Source organism: Delphinapterus leucas, chromosome 15 (genome assembly GCF_059928025.1).
Source record: "Delphinapterus leucas isolate spDelLeu-1000000601 "Yukka" chromosome 15, BTC_Dleu_Yukka2, whole genome shotgun sequence".
NCBI lineage: Eukaryota > Metazoa > Chordata > Mammalia > Artiodactyla > Monodontidae > Delphinapterus > Delphinapterus leucas.
Window position 1 is genome coordinate 66,416,879 of NC_143143.1, and position 22,456 is coordinate 66,439,334.

Consider the following 22,456-nt stretch of genomic DNA (forward strand, 5'->3'; position numbering starts at 1 on the left):
TATTTTTCTTGGAACAATCTATCTACTTTCAATGCTTTATCAATTTCAGTTTTGTCTTCTTACCTATGTGAGATCCTGGCTGTTCATCTGTTGATTGGGTATAGTGTTGGCAGAAAGTCTGTCCTATTAGTTTCACTGTTTTCATAATGTTTTCCATAGGATTACGCATACAAGACCTAAAAAATACAAAAGGAACCTAATTAACAGAAAAAAAATTCCAGAGTACCAACATTTCTTCATTCAAGAATTAGTCTAGTTTTTAGTGACCAAAGTCCTATTCTCAGGTGTAAACCTAGATATGTAAACACAGCATATTTCAAACCAGTCTACAGCCTTTAAATATAATCATTTGGCATATTGTTTTGGAATTTCAACATTAGGGGAGTCAATGTTCTCTCTATTATGCTTCTATTTATATGAAATTCTAAAAAGGCAAAATTCTAAGGACAGAAAACGTATCAGTGGTTTCCAGAGGCTGGGGATGGCATAGGGATTGACTACAAAGGGGCATAAATTTGGGGGGACTGTTCTATGTCTTGATCATGGTGGTGATGGTTATACAACTGTATACATTTGTCAAATCTCATACAACTGTACAGTAAAAAGGATGACTCTTGTATATAAATTATACTTCAATAAACCTGATTTAAGAAAGATTTCTTCATCTGATTTAAGAAAATGATAGGCAGCATTTATGTATATATTGTGCTGGAACAATAAACTGCATTTAGTTCTTATCAAAGCCAAAAGAATAACGAGTAAAAAAAATGTAGCATTAAAAAGGAAGATGGACTTCCCTGGTGGCACAGTGTTTAAGAATCTGCCTGCCAATGCAAGGGACACGGGTTCGATCCCTGGTCTGGGAAGATCCCACATGCTGCAGAGCAACTAAGCCTGTGTACCACAACTACTGAGCCTGTGCTCTAGAGCCCGCAAGCCACAAGTACTGAAGCCCGAGCACCCTAGAGCCTGTGCACTGCAACTACTGAGCCCACGCACCGCAACTACTGAAGCACTAGCGCTCTAGGGTGCACGTGCCGCAACTACTGAGCCCAAGTGCTACAACTACTGAAGACCGCGCGCCTAGAGCCCATACTCTGCAACAAGAGAAGCCACCGCAATAAGAAGCCAGCATACCATGACGAAGCGTAGCCCCTGCTTGCAGCAATGAAGACCGAACGCAGCCAAAAATTAAATTGAAAAAAAAAAAAAGACATTTGGCAAGAAGCAATTAATCCTGTTACTTTTATATTATTAACTCTGTTACCTTTCTATCAATAAAACACTGAATACAGGTCTTAATTCAGAAATGACAAACAAATCCAAGACTGTGAGAAACAATGTGATTTGCCCAAAGCCAAATAACTAGTGCAGGGTTCAGAATTCCCAGTCCCATGTTCAAAAAGACCAGCATCACGTGCAGCATCATGTGCCATGTAGCATATATGGCAAAAACATTTTATGTTCTTATCAAGTCCTTCTAATGCAAAGCTGTGCCTCTTGAGTTATATTTTCTTCCAAATAGGTTGTCTTTTTAAAATTTTATTATGTGGTAAAAACATATAACAAATTTACCCTCTTAATTTTTAAGTGTACATTACTGTCAGCTATGTGCATGTTATTGTATAGTGATCTATAGAACTTTCTCATCTTGCATAAATGAAACTCTATACCCATCGAACAACTCCCTGTTTCCCCCCTCCCCCACCCCCTGGCAACCACCATGCTACTTTCTGTTTCTATCAGTCTTATTACTTTAGGTACCTCATATAAGTGGAATCATGCAGTATTTGTCTTTTTGTGATTGGCTTATTTCACTCTGTATAATGTCTTCAAGATTCATCCACATTGTAGCATATGACAAGATTTCTTTCTTTTTAAGGCTGAGTAATATTCTGTTGTACATACCACATTTTCTTTATTCATTCATTCAACAGTGGACATTTAGGTTGGTTCTATATCTTGGCTCTTACGGGTAGTGCTGCAATAAACTTGGGTGTGCAGCTATCTCTTTGAGATCCTGTTTTCAACTCTTTGGGGTATATAGCCAGAAGTGGGATTGCTAGGTCATAAAAATTCTATTTTTGAGAAATCTCCATACTGTTTCCCATATCAGCTACACCATTTATAATCCCACCAATGGAGTGCCAATTCTGATACTCACCAACACATTTATTATTTTCTGTTTTTTTGATAGTGGCCATTCTAACGGGTGATATCTCATTGTGGTTTTAATTTGCATTTACCTGATGATTAGTAATGTTGAGAATTTTTTCACATGCTTGTTGGTTATTTGTATGTCTTCTTTGGAGAAATGTCTATTTAAGTCTTTTGCCCCTTTTTCAAATCAGGTGTTCGTTGTTTTTTTGTTTTGTTTTTTGTTTGAGTTGTAGGAGTTCTTTATATACTCTGGCTATTAACCCCTTATCTGATATATGATTTGCAATTACTTCCTTCTATTCTAGTAGGTTGCCTTTTCATCCTACTGATTATTTGCAATGCTGTACAGAAGTATTTAAGTGGGATATAGTCCCATTTTTCTATTTTTGCTTTTGTTACCTATACTTTTGATGTCACATCCAAGAAATCACTGCCCATTTCAGTGTCATAAAGCTTTTCACCTATGTTTTCTTCTAGTTGTACAGTTTCAGATCTCATGTTTAGGTTTTTAACAAATTTTGAGTTAACTTTTGTACATGGTGTAAGATAAAAGTCCATCTTCATTCTTTTGCATGTGGATATCTCAAAGAGATATTTGCATACTCAAGTTCACTGCAGCATTACTCACAGCAGCCAAGATGTGGAAGCAACCTATATGTCCACTGACAAATGAATGGATAAAGGAAGTGTGGTATGTATATATATACAATGGAATATTATTCAGGCTTAAAAAGAAGGAAATCCTGCCATATGCTACAGCATGGATGAACCTTGAAGATATGATACTAAGTGAATCTGACTTTCCCTATAGTGTAGTCTTGGCACCCTTGTCAAAGATCATTTAATGATATACGTGAAGGTTTATTTTGGGACTCTAGTCTATTCCATGTCTAGTCTACATGTCTGTCTTTATGCCAATACCATACTGTTTTGCTTACTGTAGCTTTGGAATGTGTTTTGAAATCAGAAATGTGAGGCCTCCAGCTTTTTATTTCTTTCTCAAGATTATTTTGGCTAATAAAAGTCCTTCAAGGGCTTCCCTGGTGGCGCAGTGGTAGATAGTCCACCTGCCAATGCAGGGGACACGGGTTCGTGCCCCGGTCTGGGAAATCCCACATGCCACGGAGCAGCTGGGCCTGTGAGCCATGGCCGATAAGCCTGTGTGTCTGGAGCCTGTGCTCTGCAACAGGAGAGGCCACAACAGTGAGAGGCCCGTGTACCGCAAAAAAAAAAAAAAAAAAAAAGTCCTTCAAAATTCCTTATGAATTTTAGATTTTTTTTTTCTATTTCTGTAAAAATGCCATTGGGATTTTGATAGGGACTGTACTGAATCTGTAGATTGCTTTGGGTAATATGGACATTTTAACAATATTAAATCTTCCAATCCATAAACATGGAATGTCTTTCCATTTATTTGTTTCTAGGTTCTTTGTCTTTTGCATTCTATGTTTTCTTCCTTCCTTCCTTCCTTCTCTTGTGCTTTAAAATGTCTGCAAGATGCTTTGCCATTTCTTTTTAACTTGTTCATGCTAAATGGATAGTTCAGTTCAGATCTATTTATTCAAATGCTATGAGGGTAGATCTTTATGAATCTTCCTACTTTACATGCAATCTGCTTACCTTCTGAGCTGTGGTTGAGGCTGGGGCTTCTTCTGTCCACTTTTCTATAGACTGAGGTTTGGGGACTAGTGGGAGGGCACAGATGTGCTATGTTCAGCTTTTGTTAGAGGATCAGGGCTTTGCTTTCTCTTCTGAGATTTAGTTACATGTCCCCATTCCAGGGTTCACTATACCTTGGTCAGAGATATTTTCTAGTTCTATGAAGATCTCTCCCCAAATAAGCTAGGAACCTTGGAAAATGGCAGGCCCTGAGAATTTTTCATATTTCTGCTATCTTGGTGGTATACAGGGACTTTCACTTGGGGAGGTTTCTATGACTTTTTACTCATATGCCTACTCACGCCATTTGTTTCTCTCCACATCTGGGTTATTAATGAGTATTTTCAAGATCCTATCAATAGGACTTCCCTGGTGGCGCAGTGGTTAAGAATCTGCCTGCCAATGCAGGGGACGTGGGTTCGAGGCCTGGTCCGGGAAGATCCCACATGCCGCGGAGCAATTAAGCCCGTGCATCACAACTACTGAGCCCGCGTGCCACAACTACTGAAGCCCGCGCACCTAGAGCCCACACTCTGCAACAAAAGAAGCCACCGCAATGAGAAGTCCATGCACCACAATGAAGAGTAGCCCCCGCTTGCCACAATTAGAGAAAGCCCACGCGCAGCAACAAAGACCCAACGCAGCCAAAATTAATAAATAAGTAAAATAAATAAATAAATAAATAAAAAGATCCCACCAACACACCCTTTTCCCCCAGTAACGCTTCTTGGAGATAGGCATACCAGAGCAAACATTTCCTTTCCTAACCACCACTTTGGAAAATTACAGCATGAAAACATATCCCTCTCCTCATTTGGTTTCTGCTGATAGATAGTCTGCTGATTTTTACTATTCTGTTATTAGGTATTAGGAAATAAGGTTCTCTAATCTGGCCTCACTTTATCATCTTTACTATGAAATATGCTTCTTTTTCTTAGACAATTGCATAAAATTCCATTTTACAGCTGTACCATCAATATGTAACCAGTCTCCCATTTGATGGACATTTATATTGAACCCATTTAAAAACAATGTAAAAAGAAAAACAGTAATGCATAAATTAGGGGTGTTACCAGAATGGAATGTTGGAGCTAAATAACCTTTAAGATGCATTTAACCTTGAAAGTCTATAATAATACGAAATAAAATTTATATATAATTTTTAATAGGTACTTCTATCTGATTTTAGGTCAACATACTTTGTGATTGAAATGGTATAGTAAAACTTGCCAGATGTATATCCAGTATCTCCAGAATTCGGAAATACTGAAAACAGAATGGAATACAGAATCTAATTTAAAAGAGACATTTGGAAAAATACTAGTATTGTACTCACCCAAAAATGTTTATAAGTTGTTCACTTGGTGCATTTTTCAGTCCGGCCACAATACTCTGTAACCGGCTCACACTTTGGGTGGCTGAAGCAACAGGAGTAATGACTGCTTCTTTTTCTCTTAAATATCGTCGTCCTGTCAGTGGTGTAGAAGGTGCAAATGATGTTTTCTGTCAGAAAAGAAAATTATGTGAGATTAAAAAGCTACCTTCTTCCCCATTATGTGTTTAATTCAGTACATATGCCATCTTCTCTATTCATGTTTAGTAGGTTACTTTCTCCCCCTCTTCTGGTTACCCACCAAATTTTTAGCAATATTATGCTAATAACATCCTACCTTTGAATAACACTTTCCCAAAGTGCTTTCTATCCATAATCTCATTTTATCTTCATAACATTCATTTGAAATATAACAGGCACATTTTCATTTTACATATGAGGAAATAGGCACAGAGAAGTTATAAAACTTGTTTAAGCTGACAAAGGTAATGGCAGAGCTGGGACTAAAACTTAGGTTTCTATCTTCTGGACCAGTGAATTTTCCATTAGACCTCATCCTCCAACCCACCTAAGACATAAATACAGAATTAAGCCTTGGCTATTAAAAATCAAATCCAGAGTTATATGGCTGAAGTTTGGGAAGAGCACATAGTTCGTCATGGGTAGGAAAGCAAACTAAATTTTAAATCAAGAGAAGAGTGGCTAAAGTGATGCAAAGAAAAAACAGGAGGAAAGCATAAATCCTTCTTCATATCCAAAGACACATACTCTACTGAAAACCCAGGCATTCTGGGAAAATATCCAAATATGAAAAATTGCAAGAAATGAGGTAAAAATACTAAATGCCATAGTTTTGAAAGCTACCTTTAAGGCTTTCATGGGAAATATGAGTTAGTAGAAGAAACTCAAGATTTAACTTGAAAGATGCTTCTGCTGTTAGTAGAATCACACACACAGAGAAAAAGATCATTCAAGACTGAGGCCAGGCTAGGTTAATTACTTTTTCAAAGTGTTGTTGAAGGTTACACTCCACATTAGCCTGTGCTGTCAGTTTCCCTAATGGGGCATCACCAGTGAACTTTCGAGGAGTTCCAATTTCCTCTTCTGCATCTGCTCCCAAAAAGATCCTCTCATCAAAGTCACCAACAGTTAAAACATATTCTTCATACTCCTTGTTCACTGCTTTGCTGAAAAGAGAATTATTTTAAGCTGCTAGAACAAAACTAAGTTACACAATGGATTTATCTTGACTTGAAGATAGATTTTGACTCCACAGACTAGAAAAGCTCATGACTTTCTAGTTTTTATTAACTTTGCCCATCTAACAATATCAGAGGTTTCTATCCGATCACAGACATTCTTCACATTCACATACATGGCAATAAATTACTTTGAAAGGTGAGTGAAAAGAATATACACTTAATCTGGAAACTAGTTGAACCTAATTAAGACCTGAGCATTGAGGAAACAATTGTGTGTGGCCTTGAAATATAAGCACATTCTGAACTTGCCAATATTTGATTAATTTGCCAATATTAGTTTACAAAGAATGTAAACTCAAATACAGAAGTCATTGGGTCTGTTTATGAGTTTCTCAGGAGAGCAGCTGTTTTAAGAGCAAATGGGATCTTAAAATAAATGTACTTAAAGACAGCAAGGCTTAGTGATAACACCCACTCAATGCCATGGAAGCAGAAGGAACTTGAATTTGGAGCAGTTACCTTCATACAACATTTTCACTTAACAAACTGCAACAAATCATATTGATAACTTATGATATGCCAGATACCATCAGTGCTAGACACTTACCTATTATCAGTAAAACTAGAAAGGTCCAGAAGGCATTCTCCCTTTAAAATCTGGGGAAAAAAACCCACTTTGTGACTTCATGTAAGTAAGCATATTAACATACACACAAAAATACTACATTTATCTAAATTTTCACATTGGTAGTTATTATAAATAACACACACACACACACACAATAGAATTACTAAATATTTCTTTCAGACCTGTAAATCCTATTTAGTATGCAAATAAAATATTAAAAAACATTTAAAGTCAAGTTTTGAAAATACTTCGTAGTCTATAGCAGTGGTTTCCAAATTTTAGTGACATAACAATCATGTAGGGGAACTTGTTAAAAATGCAGACTGACAGACCTCAAGGTCTCAACTAAGGCAGCAGTTTGTTTTTTGTTTTTGCGGTTCGCGGGCCTCTCACTGTTGTGGCCTCTCCCGTTGCAGAGCACAGGCTCTGGACGCACAGGCTCAGAGTCCATGGCTCACGGGCCCAGCCGCTCCGCGGCATGTGGGATCCTCCTGGACCGGGTCACGAACCCGTGTCCCCTGCATCGGCAGGCGGACTCTCAACCACTGCACCACCAGGGAAGCCCAAGGCAGCAGTTTTAACAAATTCCTCAAGTAATTCTCATGAAAGCTGTCCAATTTTAAACATTGGTCTATGGAAAATGGAAACTAACAGTTACTGAATGATAATATATGTCAGGCAAGCAAAAGACTTGAAAGGAATATAGGTACTGTTACTGGTGACAGAGGAAAACTACACTGTTATCAATATTTTCTGTGTATCCACACTATACTTAGATTACTACATAACAAGGGTTGCAAACTCAAATGATTTCAGGGGTCAGGGATCAACGTACATAAATGAAGACGGCAGAAAGCACACTTCCCATCCTAAAAGAGGTGGCCAAAAGACGTGGTCATCATTTAGCTTGACAACAGTTACCATGTAGAAATTGCAAACCGGTATTGCCATAGCTTCTGATTTTTAAAAAATTTTCATATAAAAGATCTTTATGTGTAAGTTAAAAATTGAACAAAAGAAAAATGAAATAAAAAATTAAAACACCCTAAACAGGCCAAATAAAGTGTCTGGCCCATGGTCAGGAGAACCACTGTCCAAACCAGGATACTTTTGGAGTGAAAGAAGACACTATAATAATTATGCCAAGACAACAGCCAAAACCCAGATAATTCAGGCAAACCAAGATGAATGGTCATCATAGCCAGGGGCCACTAGTGCCTTGCGCAATAGACATAATCCTTGAGTTCCTTTAAAAGTTTATTTTGCTGGAGATTAAAGTTTTACAAAGAGTTATTTTACATAGATATACATATACACACAAAAATATATACTGTGTATATATACACATAAATAAATACTTGTTTGTTTGCTGAAAGATAAGACTAAATACAAAATGATGTCCAAGAGGGACTTCCCTGGCAGTCCAGTGGTTAAGAATCCCCCTTCCAATGCAGGGGATTCGATCCCTAGCCGGGGAACTAAGATCCCACATGCCGTGGGGCAACTAAGCCTGTGCGCCACAACTACTGAGCACACGGGCCACAACTACAGAGCCCACACACTCTGGAGCCCATGCACCACAACTGGAGAGAAGCCCGCGTGCCGCAGTGGAGGATCCCTCATGCCGCAACTGAAACCCAATGTTGGAGATTGGTTCAAGATGGCAGAGTAGAAGGACGTGCTCCTACTCCCTCCTGTGAGAGCAGCGGAATCACAACTAACTGCTGAACAATCATCAACAGGAAGACACTGGAACTCACCAAAAAAGATACCCCACATGCAAAGACAAAGGAGAAGCCACAGTGAGATGGTAGGAGGGGCACAATCACAATAAAATCAAATCCCATAACTGCTGGGTGGGTGATCCACAAACTGGAGAACACTTATACCACAGAAGTCCACCCACTGGAGTGAAGGTTTTGAGCGCAACATCAGTCTTCCCAACCTGGGGGTCCAGCAACGGGAAGAGGAATTCCTAGAGAGTCAGGCTTTGAAGGCTAGCGGGATTTGACTGCAGGACTTTGACAGGACTGGGGGAAACAGAGACTCCACTCTTGGAGGGCACACACAAAGTAGTGTGCACATCGGGACCCAGGGGAAGGAGCAGTGACCCCAGGGGAGACTGAACCAGACCTACCTGCTAGTGTTAGAGGGTCTCCTGGAGAGGTGGGGGGTGGCTGTGTCTCACTGTGAGGACAAGGACACTGGCAGAAGTTCTGGGAAGTACTCCTTGGCATGAGCCCTCCCAGAGTCTGCCATTAGCCACACCAAAGAGGCCAGGAAGGCTCCAGTGTTGGGTCACCTCAGGCCAAACAACCAACAGGGAGGGAACCCAGCCCCACCCATCAGCAGACAAGCGGATTAAAGTTTTACTGAGCTCTGCCCACTACCAGTCCCTCCCATCAGGAAACTTGCACAAGCCTTGTAGATAGCCTCATCCACCAGAGGGCAGACAACAGAAGCAAGAAGAACTACCATCCTGCAGCCTGTGGAACAAAAACCACATTCACAGAAAGATAGACAAGATGAAAAGGCAGAGGGCTATGTACCAGATGAAGGAACAAGATAAAACCCCAGAAAAACAACTAAACGAAGTGGAGATAGGCAACCTTCCAAAAAAGAATTCAGAATAATAATAGTGAAGATGATCCAGGACCTCGGAAAAAGAATGGAGGTAAAGATCAAGAAGATGCAAGAAATGTTTAACAAACATCTAGAAGAATTAAAGAACAAACAAACAGATGAACAATACAATAACTGAAGTGAAAAATACACTAGAAGGAATCAATAGCAGCATAACTGAGGCACAAGAACGGATAAGTGAGCTGGAAGACAGAATGGTGGAATTCACTGCTGCAGAACAGAATAAAGAAAAAAGAATGGAAAGAAATGAAGACAGCCTAAGAACCTCTGGGACCACATTAAACGCAACAACATTCGCATTATAGGGGTCCTTAGAAGGAGAAGAGAGAGAGAAAGGACCCGAGAAAATATTTGAAGAGATTATAGTCGAAAACTTCCCTAACATGGGAAAGGAAATAGCCACCCAAGTCCAGGAAGCGCAGAGTCCCTTACAGGACAAACCCAAGGAGAAACATGCCAAGACACATAGGAATCAAATTGGCAAAAATTAAAAACAAAGAAAAATTATTGAAAGCAGCAAGGGAAAAACAACAAATAACATACAAGGAACTCCCATAAGTTTAACGGCTGATTTCTCACCAGAAACTCTACAAGCCAGAAGTGAGTGGCATGACATACTTAAAGTGATGAAAGGGAAGGACCTACAACCAAGATTACTCTACCCGGCAAGGACCTCATTCAGATTCTATGGAGAAATCAAAAGCTTTACAGACAAGCAAAAGCTAAGAGAATTCAGCACCACCAAACCAGCTCCACAACAAATGCTAAAGGAACTTCTCTAAGTGGGAAACACAAGAGAAGAAAAGGACCTACAAAAACAAACCCAAAACAATTAAGAAAATCATAATTCTATCAAACATTTAGAGAAGAGCTAGCACCCATCCATCTCAAACTCTTCTAAAAAATTGCAGAGGAGGGGCTTCCCTAGTGGTGCAGTGGTTGAGAGTCCACCTGCCGATGTAGGGGACACGGGTTCGTGCCCCGATCCGGGAAGATCCCACATGCTGCGGAGTGGCTGGGCCAGTGAGCCATGGCCACTGAGCCTGCACGTCCAGAGCCTGTGCTCTGCAATGGGAGAGGCCATAATAGTGAGAGGCCCGTGTACAGCAAAAAAAAAAAAAAAATCTACAAACAACAAATGCTGGAGAGGGTGTGGAGAAAAGGGAACCCTCTTGCACTCTTGGTGAGAATGTAAATTGATACAGCCACTATGGAGAACAGTATGGCGATTCCTTAAAAAACTGAAAATAGCATTACCACATGACCCAGCAATCCCACTACTGGGCATATACCCAGAGAAAAACATAATTCAAAAAGACACATGCACCCCAATGTTCATTGCAGCACTACTTACAATAGCCAGGTCATGGAAGCAACCTAAATGCCCCTCGACAGACGAATGGATAAAGAAGATGTGGTACATATATACACAACAGAATATTACTCAGCCATAAAAAAGGAACGAAATTGGGTTATTTGTAGAGACGTGGATCAATCTAGAGAGTGTCATACAGAGTGAAGTAAGTCAGAAAGAGAAAAAACAAATACTGTATATTAACACATACACGTGGAACCTAGAAAAATGGTACAGATGAACAGGTTTGCAGGGCAGAAATTGAGACACAGTTGTAGAGAACAAACGTATGGACACCAAGGGGGGAAAGCGGTGGGGGGTGGGGTGTGTGGTGGTGTGATGAATTGGGAGATGGGGATTGACATATATACACTAATATGTGTAAAATGGATAATAAGAACCTGCTGCATAAAAAATAAAATTAAAAAAAAAAGACCCAAATCTACCAAAAAATAAAATTAAATAAATAAATGTTTTTTAAAAAGTATGTGTAAGAGAAGAAACCAGTTAGGGAAGACTTTATGCTCAGAGGAAAATCTCATAATAGTATTTGCAAAGAGGGGAACTATAATAATGACCTAATCCATATTCCTATTTTTTTTTTCCAACCAAAGAGAAAACTCAAGTCGTAGCTGGATTAAATGGCTCAGCGTTGGGGAAATAAATTGAGACCCAAAGGAAAAAGCCAGGGCTTCCCTGGTGGCGCAGTGGTTGAGAGTCTGCCTGCCGATGCAGGGGACGCGGGTTCGTGCCCCAGTCCGGGAGGATCCCACGTGCCGCGGAGGGCCTGGGCCTGTGAGCCATGGCCGCTGAGCCTGCACGTCTGGAGCCTGTGCTCCGCAGCGGGAGAGGCCACAGCAGTGAGAGGCCCGCATACCGCAAAAAAAAAAAAAAAAAAGGAAAAAGCCAACTCAAACATATAGAAAGAGTGAGGTAAATTATTGAGAAAAAAATCCAGAATGCATGTAGGTAGCCCACAACTTTAAGGGATTTTCTGTTCTACTCATATTGAATTAAAGCTACAGTTGTTATATTGATACATCATCCTACTTTTAATAAATAGTCAGCCAGTTATTCAAATTGTGGCAATAAACTAACTTACTCTGACCTCCTGCTTTTCATAATTCTTTATCAGGCTTACTCTGATGTTCTGTTCTTTATAATTCTCTATCAGAACCTCCTATAGTTGCCTCTGACAGTGCATTTACTTGACAGTACATACAGATGGTCACATTCTTCAACAGCTCAGTTTTGCACATCACAGAAAATCACAGGACAACTCCACATCACATCAGAGACTGAAACCTGGGAATCTTGACCCTGAGTCCTGTAATGTTAAGAACTTGCTTAAAATATTGCTTTTCCCCTTGAGGCTGCTGCTGCTGACCCCCCAAAATCTGAGTCATTTAATTTAAGTATAGTACCTTCCTGTCAAAGAGCTTTGAAATATATGGCTTAAAGTAGTGCTCCTTTATTCCTTTGGCTTCTACCAGAAGTCCGTCATGTAGTTCACACAGTACAGGAATGATGCAGGGAGGTTCTTCAGAAGCCCTAAAGTCAGCAGTATGGAAATCAGATGGTAAACCTAGTTTGACAGGATATAAAGAGCAATGGAGGGAAAAGAGAATATGGTCAATTTTTGAAACTCTTTTTCTAAAAATTGATAATCAGTTTTCAAAAATACATAAGGTCTTACCTTTAAATGACGGATTTAGCAAGTCTCGTCTATTTGGGCACATAATGGCATTGGCAAAAATCAGATCCAAGCAGCACAGAAGTAAATGATAAGAGTTTACTAAATCATCTCCAATCATACGAAAATTACCTTTAGAAGAAAAGAGACATAAAACCCAGAAACCTTTCAGGTCAAATAGCACCAAGTTCCCACAGTAGAAATGTAAAACACCTGAAAGTGTCACCTTACCCTTAGTATAAACAAAGAGTGTCCAACAGAAATTAAAGAGCTCCTTAACACTGCAAGGAATCCTCCTAAAAAGGGGGAAAAAATGTACTTTTTATCTGACTTACTAAATATCATTCCACATTTGTCACTTAAATTGAAACAGCAAATATAACAAATAGTAAAGTCAAATTACATATAAAATCTCATTCACAAAGGACAGACAACTATGTTTTATTAAATGGAATTAAAAAGTAGACTTTTAAAAATGCAAATTCCCTTAATAAGTTTGTATCATAATTTTTATGTCAATTATATGAGGATTAAGTGTCTCACCTCTGCTTCCTGCTTCGTGGTAACTTTGGTGGCTCTTCATATGGATTTTGAAATATATCTAAAAAAATTGGCTCAAATTTTTTGAAAATTACAGTAGACACCTCAAAATTTCTTTCTAGCCTTTCTATACGTTCACGAAATTCTTGTGGCAAGTTTGACATGTCCATCCACTTCTTCATTTTACTAAAAAACTGTATTAAACTAAAAAAACAGAAAAAAAGCAACTTTAAAATGAGTCCATATAATGGAAGGAAAAGAAGACACTCTACTTATGCCTAAAAATCTTTATAAAATGCCTGATTTTATTTAAAAAAAAAGAGAGAGAGAGAGAAAACAAAAACCTCACTCCAAGTGCTATGAAATTACTTTGGTTCCCAGAATCACTGTGGGAATGTAGATTTTGAATTAGTAGTCAATATATAAAATACCTTCTACTATGCAGGGAGTACCTATCTACTTCCTTTATTCCCTGCAGCACCTAGACAATACTCTGCATATAAATTACAAAGTAAATGGTAGGCAACAGACTGATGAGTTCACAAAACTAGTTTGAGGAAAGACAGAATCTCCCAATACTGGATTCTGGAATTTGATCACAAAGCACCAGACTGTTACAGGGCAGGAATAAAATTCAAATGTTTGTGTTCCAACGTGTGGTTCTACCTCCAAATATAAACTAAGAAGGTAGTACATACCCAGAAAATCACTTAATGGATAATGGCTCTACCTTTCTGGCTTATTTAATTATGAGTGCATTTTTTATGTCCTCATGTTAGTATGGTCTTAGACTGAAATTTTGTAGTGTTAAAGCTCATTTAAGTGTCTAGCGCTATATACAGAATGATACTTGTAATTTTTTTCTTAAAAAAGGTGGTGGAAGAAATCATTAGCTAGTTGTCCATAGGTGTTCAAACTCCAGACATGCTGATTGAAATCTAAAAATCTGAGTTTTTAAAAAAGATCTTTATCAGGGCTTCCCTGGTGGCACAGTGGATAAGAATCTGCCTGCCAATTCCGGGGACACGGGTTCGATCCCTGGTCCGGGAAGATCCCACATGCCGCAGAGCAACTAAGCCCGTGCACCACAACTACTGAGCCTGTGCTGTGGAGCCCGCGAGCCACAACTACTGAAGCCCGCATGCCTAGAGCCCGTGCACAGCATCAAGAGAAGCCACCACAACGAGAAGCCCGCGCACCACAATGAAGAGTAGCTCACACTCGCTGCAACTAGAGAAAGCCTGCGCACAGCAATGAAGACCCAACACAGCCAAATAAAAAATGTATATCATGATACCCTGTGTGTGAGAATTCTCCTTTTTGGTTTTCTTTTTTTAACGGGTAATATGCATAATTACAAAATTTAAAAGGTACTAAAGGATATATGATGTCCGCTACCACCGCCCTCCCAGTTTTTTTCCACTAAAGCAATCAACTTTGCCTTAGTGACTAATTACATTGTTACTAGTTATTTGTCCTTGCAGAGCTTTTTAAGGCATTTATAAACATATACCTACTTAAACTTTTTTTCCCACTCATACGATACCATACTACCTACAATATTCTGCACTTCATTTTTTTCCTATAACTTATTTTGGAGATCTTTTTTTTTTTTTTTTTTTTTTTTTTTTGCGGTACGCGGGCCTCTCACTGTTGTGGCCTCCCCCATTGCAGACCACAGGCTCCAGACGCGCAAGCTCAGCGGACATGGCTCACGGGCCCAGCAGTTCCGCGGCATGTGGGATCTTCCCGGACCAGGGCATGAACCCGTGTCCCCTGCATCGGCAGGCGGACTCTCAACCACTGTGCCACCAGAGAAGCCCTGGAGATCTTTTTATATCAGTTCATGTAATACTCCTTCCATAATTTTAAAAGCTGCATTTTATTCCACTATATGAATGTACCATAAATGTATTTAAACATTCCTTTTATCCCTTAATCTTTTTATTTTGAAATAGCATCAAACTTACAAAAAAGTTGCGAGAATAGTATACAAGAACTCCTTTATTCACCGATAATTAACATTTTGTGTATTTGCTTTGTCATCCATCTCTCTCTCTCTCTGTGTATATATGTGTACACAAGTGTTCCTTGATTTATCATGGGGTTACATCCTGATAAACCCACTGTAAGCTGAAAATATTATAAGCTGAAAATGCATTTTATATACCTAACCTACCGAACATCATAGCTTAGCCTAGCCCACCTTAAACATGCTCAGAACACTTCCATTAGCCTACAGTTGGGTAAAATAATCTAACACAAAGCCTATTTGATAAAAAAAAAGTGTTGACTATCTCATGTAGTTTAATGAATACTCTATTAAAAGTAAAAAACAGAATGGTTGTATGGGTACAGAATGGTTATAAGTGTATTGGTTGTTTACCATCCTGACTGCATGGCTGACTGGGAGCTATGGCTCACTGCTGCTGCCCAGCATCATGAGACAGTATCACACCATCAAGTCACAAATCTTAAGTCGAATCATCATCTGTATATGTATCCACATGTGATGGTTAATTTTAGGTGTCAATTGGACTGAGCCACGGTGCCCAGATAGTTGGTCAAACATTATTCTGGATGTTTCTGTGAAGATGTTTTTTGGATGAGATTAAAATTTTTTAGAAAAGTTATATACGGGCTCATGGATTTCCACTGCCTATCTGGACCAAAGCCAATCAGCCTACAGTCACTGCTGAGTGCCCAATCAGCCAGCAGCAGAGCAAGGTTCTTTAGGAGGCTGTATATGCTCTGAATCAGCAAACAGTATAGTGCTGTTTCTTCCATAGCCAGGATTCACAGGTCCAGGAATCAAGAGGTGGGGGGAGAGTGGCACAACTCACTATTACCCCTACTGACCCACCAGCAAAATTTTTGCTTCCTGTCTCTGTCACATTATACTCTGTTGGCCTAGAGGTCTTAGCTCCAAAGAGAGTAATGCTTCCACCAAGAGATACAACAATATCCATTGAACTAGAAGTTAAGACTGCCATCCAACCACTTTGGGCTCCTCATGCCTCTAAAGCAACAGGCAAAGAAGGGAGTTACTATGCTGGCTGGAGTCACTGATCCTGATGACCAAGGAGAAATTGGATTGCTACTCCAGAATGGAAGTAAAGAAGAATAGAATACAGGAATCCCTTAGGGTAGCTCTTACTATTACCATGCCCTGTGATTAAAGTCAATGGAAAACTACAACAACCCAACAGGCAGGACTAATGGCCCAGACTCTTCAGGAACGAAGGTTTCGGGTCACCTCACCAGGTAAAAAAAACCACGACCAGCTGAGGTGCTTGCTGAAGGCAAAGGAAATATGGACTAGGCAGTGGAAGAAGGTTATTAATACCAACTACAACCACGTGACCAGCTATGAAACGAGGACTCTAATTGTAATGAGTATTTCTTATTTTGCTACAAATATGTTTGTGTGTGTGTATTAAATCTTTGTATTCCTTCCTCTCTTACCCACTTGTGACGTAACATAGCACGTACTGACTTTATACCACAGTATTGTTAACTTTACTTCCGAGTATTTAAGTTATAGGACATCAAGAAGAGTAAACATCACCCAAGGATTTTGCCTCCTCTTTTGGGGAAAGGGTTAGGGCATTTTGGGTTGTACAAAATATACTTATCTCATTTTAGGCTAATGTATGATCTTGTTATGGCTTTTATTTGCAGATTAAGTATGGCATAAGGAGATGTGTATGGGCGCCCAGATATTCAGTCAAACATTATGCCAATATTTCCATTAAGGTATTTTTTGGAATGAAATAAACATTTGGATTGGTGGATTCTGAGTAAAGCAGATTACTCTCCATAATGTAGGGGGGCCTCATCTAATCAGTCTGAAGGTCTTAACAGAAAAAGACTGACCTCCTCCCAAGTAAGAAGGAATTCTGCCAGCAGACTGCCTTTGGATTCAAACTGCAACTCTTTCCTGGGTTGCCAGCCTGCTGGGCTACCCCATATTTTAGACTCTCCAAGTCTCCACAACCATGTGAGCCAATTCCTTAAAATCCCTCTCCCTCTCCTCTTCCCAACCTGTGCATGTGTGTGTACATGCTATTTTGCGTGTGCGCTCGCTCTCTCTCTCTCCATATATGTGTGTGTGTGTATATATACACACACACACACACACACACACACATTAACACATTCTATTGGTTTTGTTCCTCTGGTGAACCCCAATATAACATACATATAATTTTTTTCTGAAGCATTTGAGAGTAAGGTGTAGATATCATGCCCCTTTACTCATAAATACTCCTCTATTTTCATAAAGAGAAAATGTATTTACTCAAAAATATAGTTTCTATTTCCTGAGAAAGAGGTCTTACATGATTAAGTGCAATTATCAAAATCAGAAAATTTTATATTGATAAAATACTATTAGTTCATATTTAAATTTATAATTCACCAATTGTCTCAAGAATGTTCTTGATAGCAATCTTAAATTTCCCAATCTAGGTTGTAATCTAGTAGCATGAACTGCATTTATGTGTTATTTCCTTTTAGTTTCCTTCGGTCTATATCAGTTCTTTAGACTGTCTCTTGTGACACCAATATTTTGGAAGAGGACAGGTCAGTTATTTTGTAGTATGTCCCTACATGCTTCCCTCATTATTAGATTTAGGCTATGTATTTTTGACAGAGTACTACATAAGTGACGTTATATCCTTCTCAGTGGGTCATAACCATTTGTCCCATCATTGATAATAACTCTGCACTTGATTTAGGTGGTATCTGCCAGGTTTTCCACTTCAAAGTTACTATTTTTCCCTTTGTAATTGATAAGTGACTTGTAGGGAGATACTCTACAATTATGCAAATATTTAGTTGGCATTCTAATATAAGGAAGATATTTCCCTTCTCCCCTATTTATCATCAGTATAGATTTTATTCAGTGAGCTATAATCCATTACTGTCCCTATTCATTCTGATGCTCAAGTTATCCCAGGTATGATTACAAATGGGAGCCTTTTCAAACTAGCTCCTATGCCCCCTGGACATGTCCTCAACATTTTTTGAGCACTTCCTTACTTTCTGGCATAAGTTGTTCCAGGTTCGTTAGAAAAATAGGTCTGCCCCAGCTTCTGAATCAGCCATTTCTTTGAAGACATTATGCTAAGTATTCATTTGTTGTGTCCTTCCTTGGAGATATTATGCTGTTATTTGAAGACATTAGGCTAAGTGAAATAAGCCAGTTACAAAAAGACAAATACTGTACGATTCCACTTATGTGAGGTACCTAGAACAGTCAAATTCGGAGAGACAGAAAGTAGAATGGTGGTTGTCGAGTGCTAGGAGGAGGAAGAGGGAAGTTATTGTTTAACTGGTATGGAGTTTAAGTTTGGGAAGATGAAAAAGCTCTGGAGATGGATGGTGGTGAGGGTTTAACAACAATGTTAATGTATTTAATGACAATGAACTGTACAATTAAAATTGGTTAAAATGGTAAATTTTATGTAATGCATATCTTATCACATACACATACAATTCCCCCCAACCCTGCCGCCAAAAGCAAAGTATAGAGTAGGGATGGTAATATGGAACATACATTCCAGTAGTGGCACACTACCTAATTTTAATGGCACTCAAAAGATAAAAAAGAAAACTACTCTGTAAAATTTAGTATCATCAATGTTCCAATTAAAATTATGAAAAATCATTTTTCATTCAGGTTCTATTATACGATGAAAATAATGAATGAATGAAAGTTGTCTTGATTTAAGTTACTGAAAAACTTGTAAAAAATTAGTTCTCAATACTTAAAACAATAAGATGTAGACAACTAACTGCTTTATTAAAATGAATTAAAAATTCAAATTATAAAATAGATACAATTTTTTAATACCCTTAATAGCAGAACAAATTTTTACATGAAACTTTCTTTTTAAGTTGGAAGTTGCTTTGGTTAAATTTTTTTTGTTTTGTAGACTGAAGCTGAATATAGATACAGTTCAAAAGGAGACATACTAATGTATATTTGTACATAGATACATATGTAATACAGCATGACTTGGGAGGCTCGCCACTTTCTTAGGTATATAACCTCTGGGAAGTAATTTAATCTCTTGGTGACTTGGTTTCCTCATCTTTAAAATGAGATTTATTTAATACAATTACTGTGAGGATTAAATTAATAAAGATATGCAAACTATTAGCACATACTGTCTGTCACACAGATAAATATTCAATAAAAATTTGCTAGTTTTACATGTTTATGTATAAATCTATACTTAAACAGTATTTTGCAGTATAATTTATTAACAATATTTGATGGATATTTTCCCATATCTATAAAGATCTACATAGTCATTTAAAATTACATTTAAAGTTGAAATTTTGAAAATAGCCCAAATTATTATAAATCAATGTAAATAATAATCATCACTTGAAATTCTTTTTTATTTGCCTGAATGAACATATTGATGTTGGTCAACAGCTCTTTTAGCAATTAGGAATGTGACACTTAAAAAAAGTTTTTAAAACCAATCCACATTTTAAAAAGTATCTTTTGACTCATCGCTACACTTTTAGGAATTTATCTGAAATACACACTTACAATAATGTTCACTTGTCTGTAATCACAAGGGACTGGATATAATCTAAATGCTCATCAATAAGGGGGCTGGCTAAGTATATAAAACATCCTTATAACTTAAAATATCCCACAGTCACTAAAAAAAAATTAATGAGGTAGAGCTATACATAGTTATATAGAAGGATTTCCAGAATATAAAGAAAAGCAACAGAAAAATACATTTAGCAATGATCTCATTTATGCTTAAAAATAAAACGCAAAAAACTGAAAAACCGATTTTTTCCTGCTTAAAAATTTAATAACAGTAAATTGCTAATAGTGGTAAATTCTGGGGGATGGAAAAAGAAAGAGACATCTTTCTATTTTCAACCCTTCTGTATTATTTGAAAATTTTTAAACCTTTTTTCTTTTATTGTGGTAAAAGTATATACAATGTAAAATTTACCATTTTAACCATTTTTAAGTGTACAGGTCAGTGGCATTAACCATTACCACTATCTACCTCCAGAACTCTTTTCATTATTTGAAATTTTTATCATGAGCTTGTACTGTTCAGTTTCCACAACAACTTATTATTACAAAGATTTAAAAATTTAATATGGTCAGTGATGAGAACCATCAATAGAAAAAGATCATATGACAATGGACAAGGTTTTGCTCAATTTAAAAAAATTACCTTAACTCCTTTTATCTTAGTTATATTTTCATTTTGTTTTTATCATGAATGACAAAAATTATATTTACTAAAGTTTTAAAAATTGTCTTGACTTAATTCTTTTTCCATTTATAGAAACCAAAATTGTTCTGAGGATTTTTTTTCTTTTTTAATTTAGCATGAACTGAAACTTAACCCTTGCTGGATAGGGCTTTACACTTTCTCCTCTGTCCTGGAAACCCAGGATAGCAAATAGACAATGACTTCAAATAGTCATTATGAACATTAGCAACTATCCAAATCTGAATCACTCCATTTCTGTTGTTTGGTATTCAGGCAAATAGTTCCATACAGTTGATACCAGAGCAAGTAAAAGCTATAGCTAAGACCCACCAATTGCTTAGTATTTGCAAGGGAAAAAATATCAACCATACAGTAGAGAAACAAGAGAACATCATTAGCAGATGATCAAAATTAACATCACCAATGAGAGGCAGAAGGATATCATGTGCCTCTAGATGTGATATACTGAGGACACAAAATCACTTATGTAGTTTTCCATCTAGGAATGTAAAACCTGCACCTAATCATAAGGAAACATGAAACAAAACGAGGAACAATCTATTAAAAAGGGGGGCAGGGTGATTGTGAACTATACTCTTCAAAAATGTCAATGTCGGGGCTTCCCTGGTGGCGCAGTGGTTGGGAGTCTGCCTGTTGATGCAGGGGACACGGGTTCGTGCCCCGGTCCAGGAGGATCCCACATGTTGTGGAGCAGCTGAGCCTGTGCGTCCGCAGCCTGTGCTCCACAACGGGAGAGGCCACAGCAGTGAGAGGCCCGCGTACAGCAAAAAAAAAAAAAAAATGTCAATGTCATAAAAGCCAAAGGCTGTGGAAATGTTCTTGTTTAAAGGAGACTAAAAAGACATGGCAAGTGAATGCAATACCTGATCCTAGATTGGATTATTTTTTTTTTAAGATTGGATCTTGAAGGAAGAAAATGCTATCAAGAATGTTACTGGATCAACCAATAAAACTAGAATAGAGATGCTAGATTATATAAAATTACGGTATCAATGTTAACTGTTGAAGTTGATAACTGTACTGTAGTTATTTAAGGAAATACACACTGAAGTATTAAGGGGTAAAGGGCTACAATGGACACCACTTAAATTGAAATAGCTGAGGAAAAAAATACTATTTAATAGAAAAAGATCAAATGATAAAGCAAATGGAGTAAAATATCAATAAAAGGTGAGTCTAGGTCAAGGGTACATGGATGTTCTTTGTCGTTTTCTTATTTCTGCAACTTTTCTGAAAGCTTGAAATTATTCTCAAATTTAAAACATTAATGAAACAGTTACAGAGAAAAAAGATTTAGAACCTCTAAACCTAAAAAGATTTAGAGGCCTCTGGTTTAAGTTAGAATTTAAGGAAGAAAGGCAGAGAAAGAATGTGAGAATTGGGAAAAGATACCTATAGGATAACAAACTTCGAATGGGATGAAGCTAAATGATTTAAAATAAAGAGAAATTAAATCCTAAAATTAAATTTAGGACATAAAATAATGTTTGAAAAATCAAAGTGCTTTACCTTAATTTAGCTGAACGTAGTATTCTGGTAAGTGAAACACAATTTCCTTCCATGATACCCTTTCCAACTGTGGGAATAATGCTTTTGCGGCAAGCAACATATAATGAACATGCCAACCAGTGTATAACTTCTCCCTGGCAGGCAAAAGATAAAACAGCAAAATGGATACACTGTGTTAAAACGCTTGAATTCTAGAATCAAAAGAGATCTTAGAATTACCTGGTCTAATTTTCATCCTGTATTAACAGGCCAGAGAAATGAAGATATTTGCCCAAGGTCACAAAACTTAGTTGGTTGCAGTAATGGGTATAAAACTCCTTACTCTTAGTCCTGTGTAACATGCTAAATCCGTATTAATCTAAAGATAGATCTCTCACCTATACCCCAAATCTAATATTATTGAAGAGTTTTCAATTTCTCAGCATTAGCTTTCTCAATATTATAACACC

The 22,456-nt window shown here is 37.9% G+C and overlaps 1 protein-coding gene across 3 annotated transcripts in view; it reads right to left on the reverse strand.

Annotated features, from left to right (window-relative positions):
* The window catches only part of RBL1 (RB transcriptional corepressor like 1), a 75,493-nt gene that overhangs the window by 49,995 nt on the left and 3,042 nt on the right, over nt 1-22,456 (reverse strand). For all 3 annotated transcript variants that reach the window (XM_089896836.1, XM_022592467.3, XM_022592466.3), the window contains exons 2-10: nt 22,008-22,141; nt 13,216-13,416; nt 12,904-12,968; nt 12,676-12,804; nt 12,404-12,564; nt 6,962-7,011; nt 6,153-6,339; nt 5,156-5,322; nt 64-176 (exon numbers count right to left, since the gene is read on the reverse strand). In XM_089896836.1, the coding sequence (XP_089752962.1) occupies nt 64-176; nt 5,156-5,322; nt 6,153-6,339; nt 6,962-7,011; nt 12,404-12,564; nt 12,676-12,804; nt 12,904-12,968; nt 13,216-13,416; nt 22,008-22,141 (1,207 nt within the window). The remainder of the gene's footprint in view (nt 1-63; nt 177-5,155; nt 5,323-6,152; nt 6,340-6,961; nt 7,012-12,403; nt 12,565-12,675; nt 12,805-12,903; nt 12,969-13,215; nt 13,417-22,007; nt 22,142-22,456) is intronic.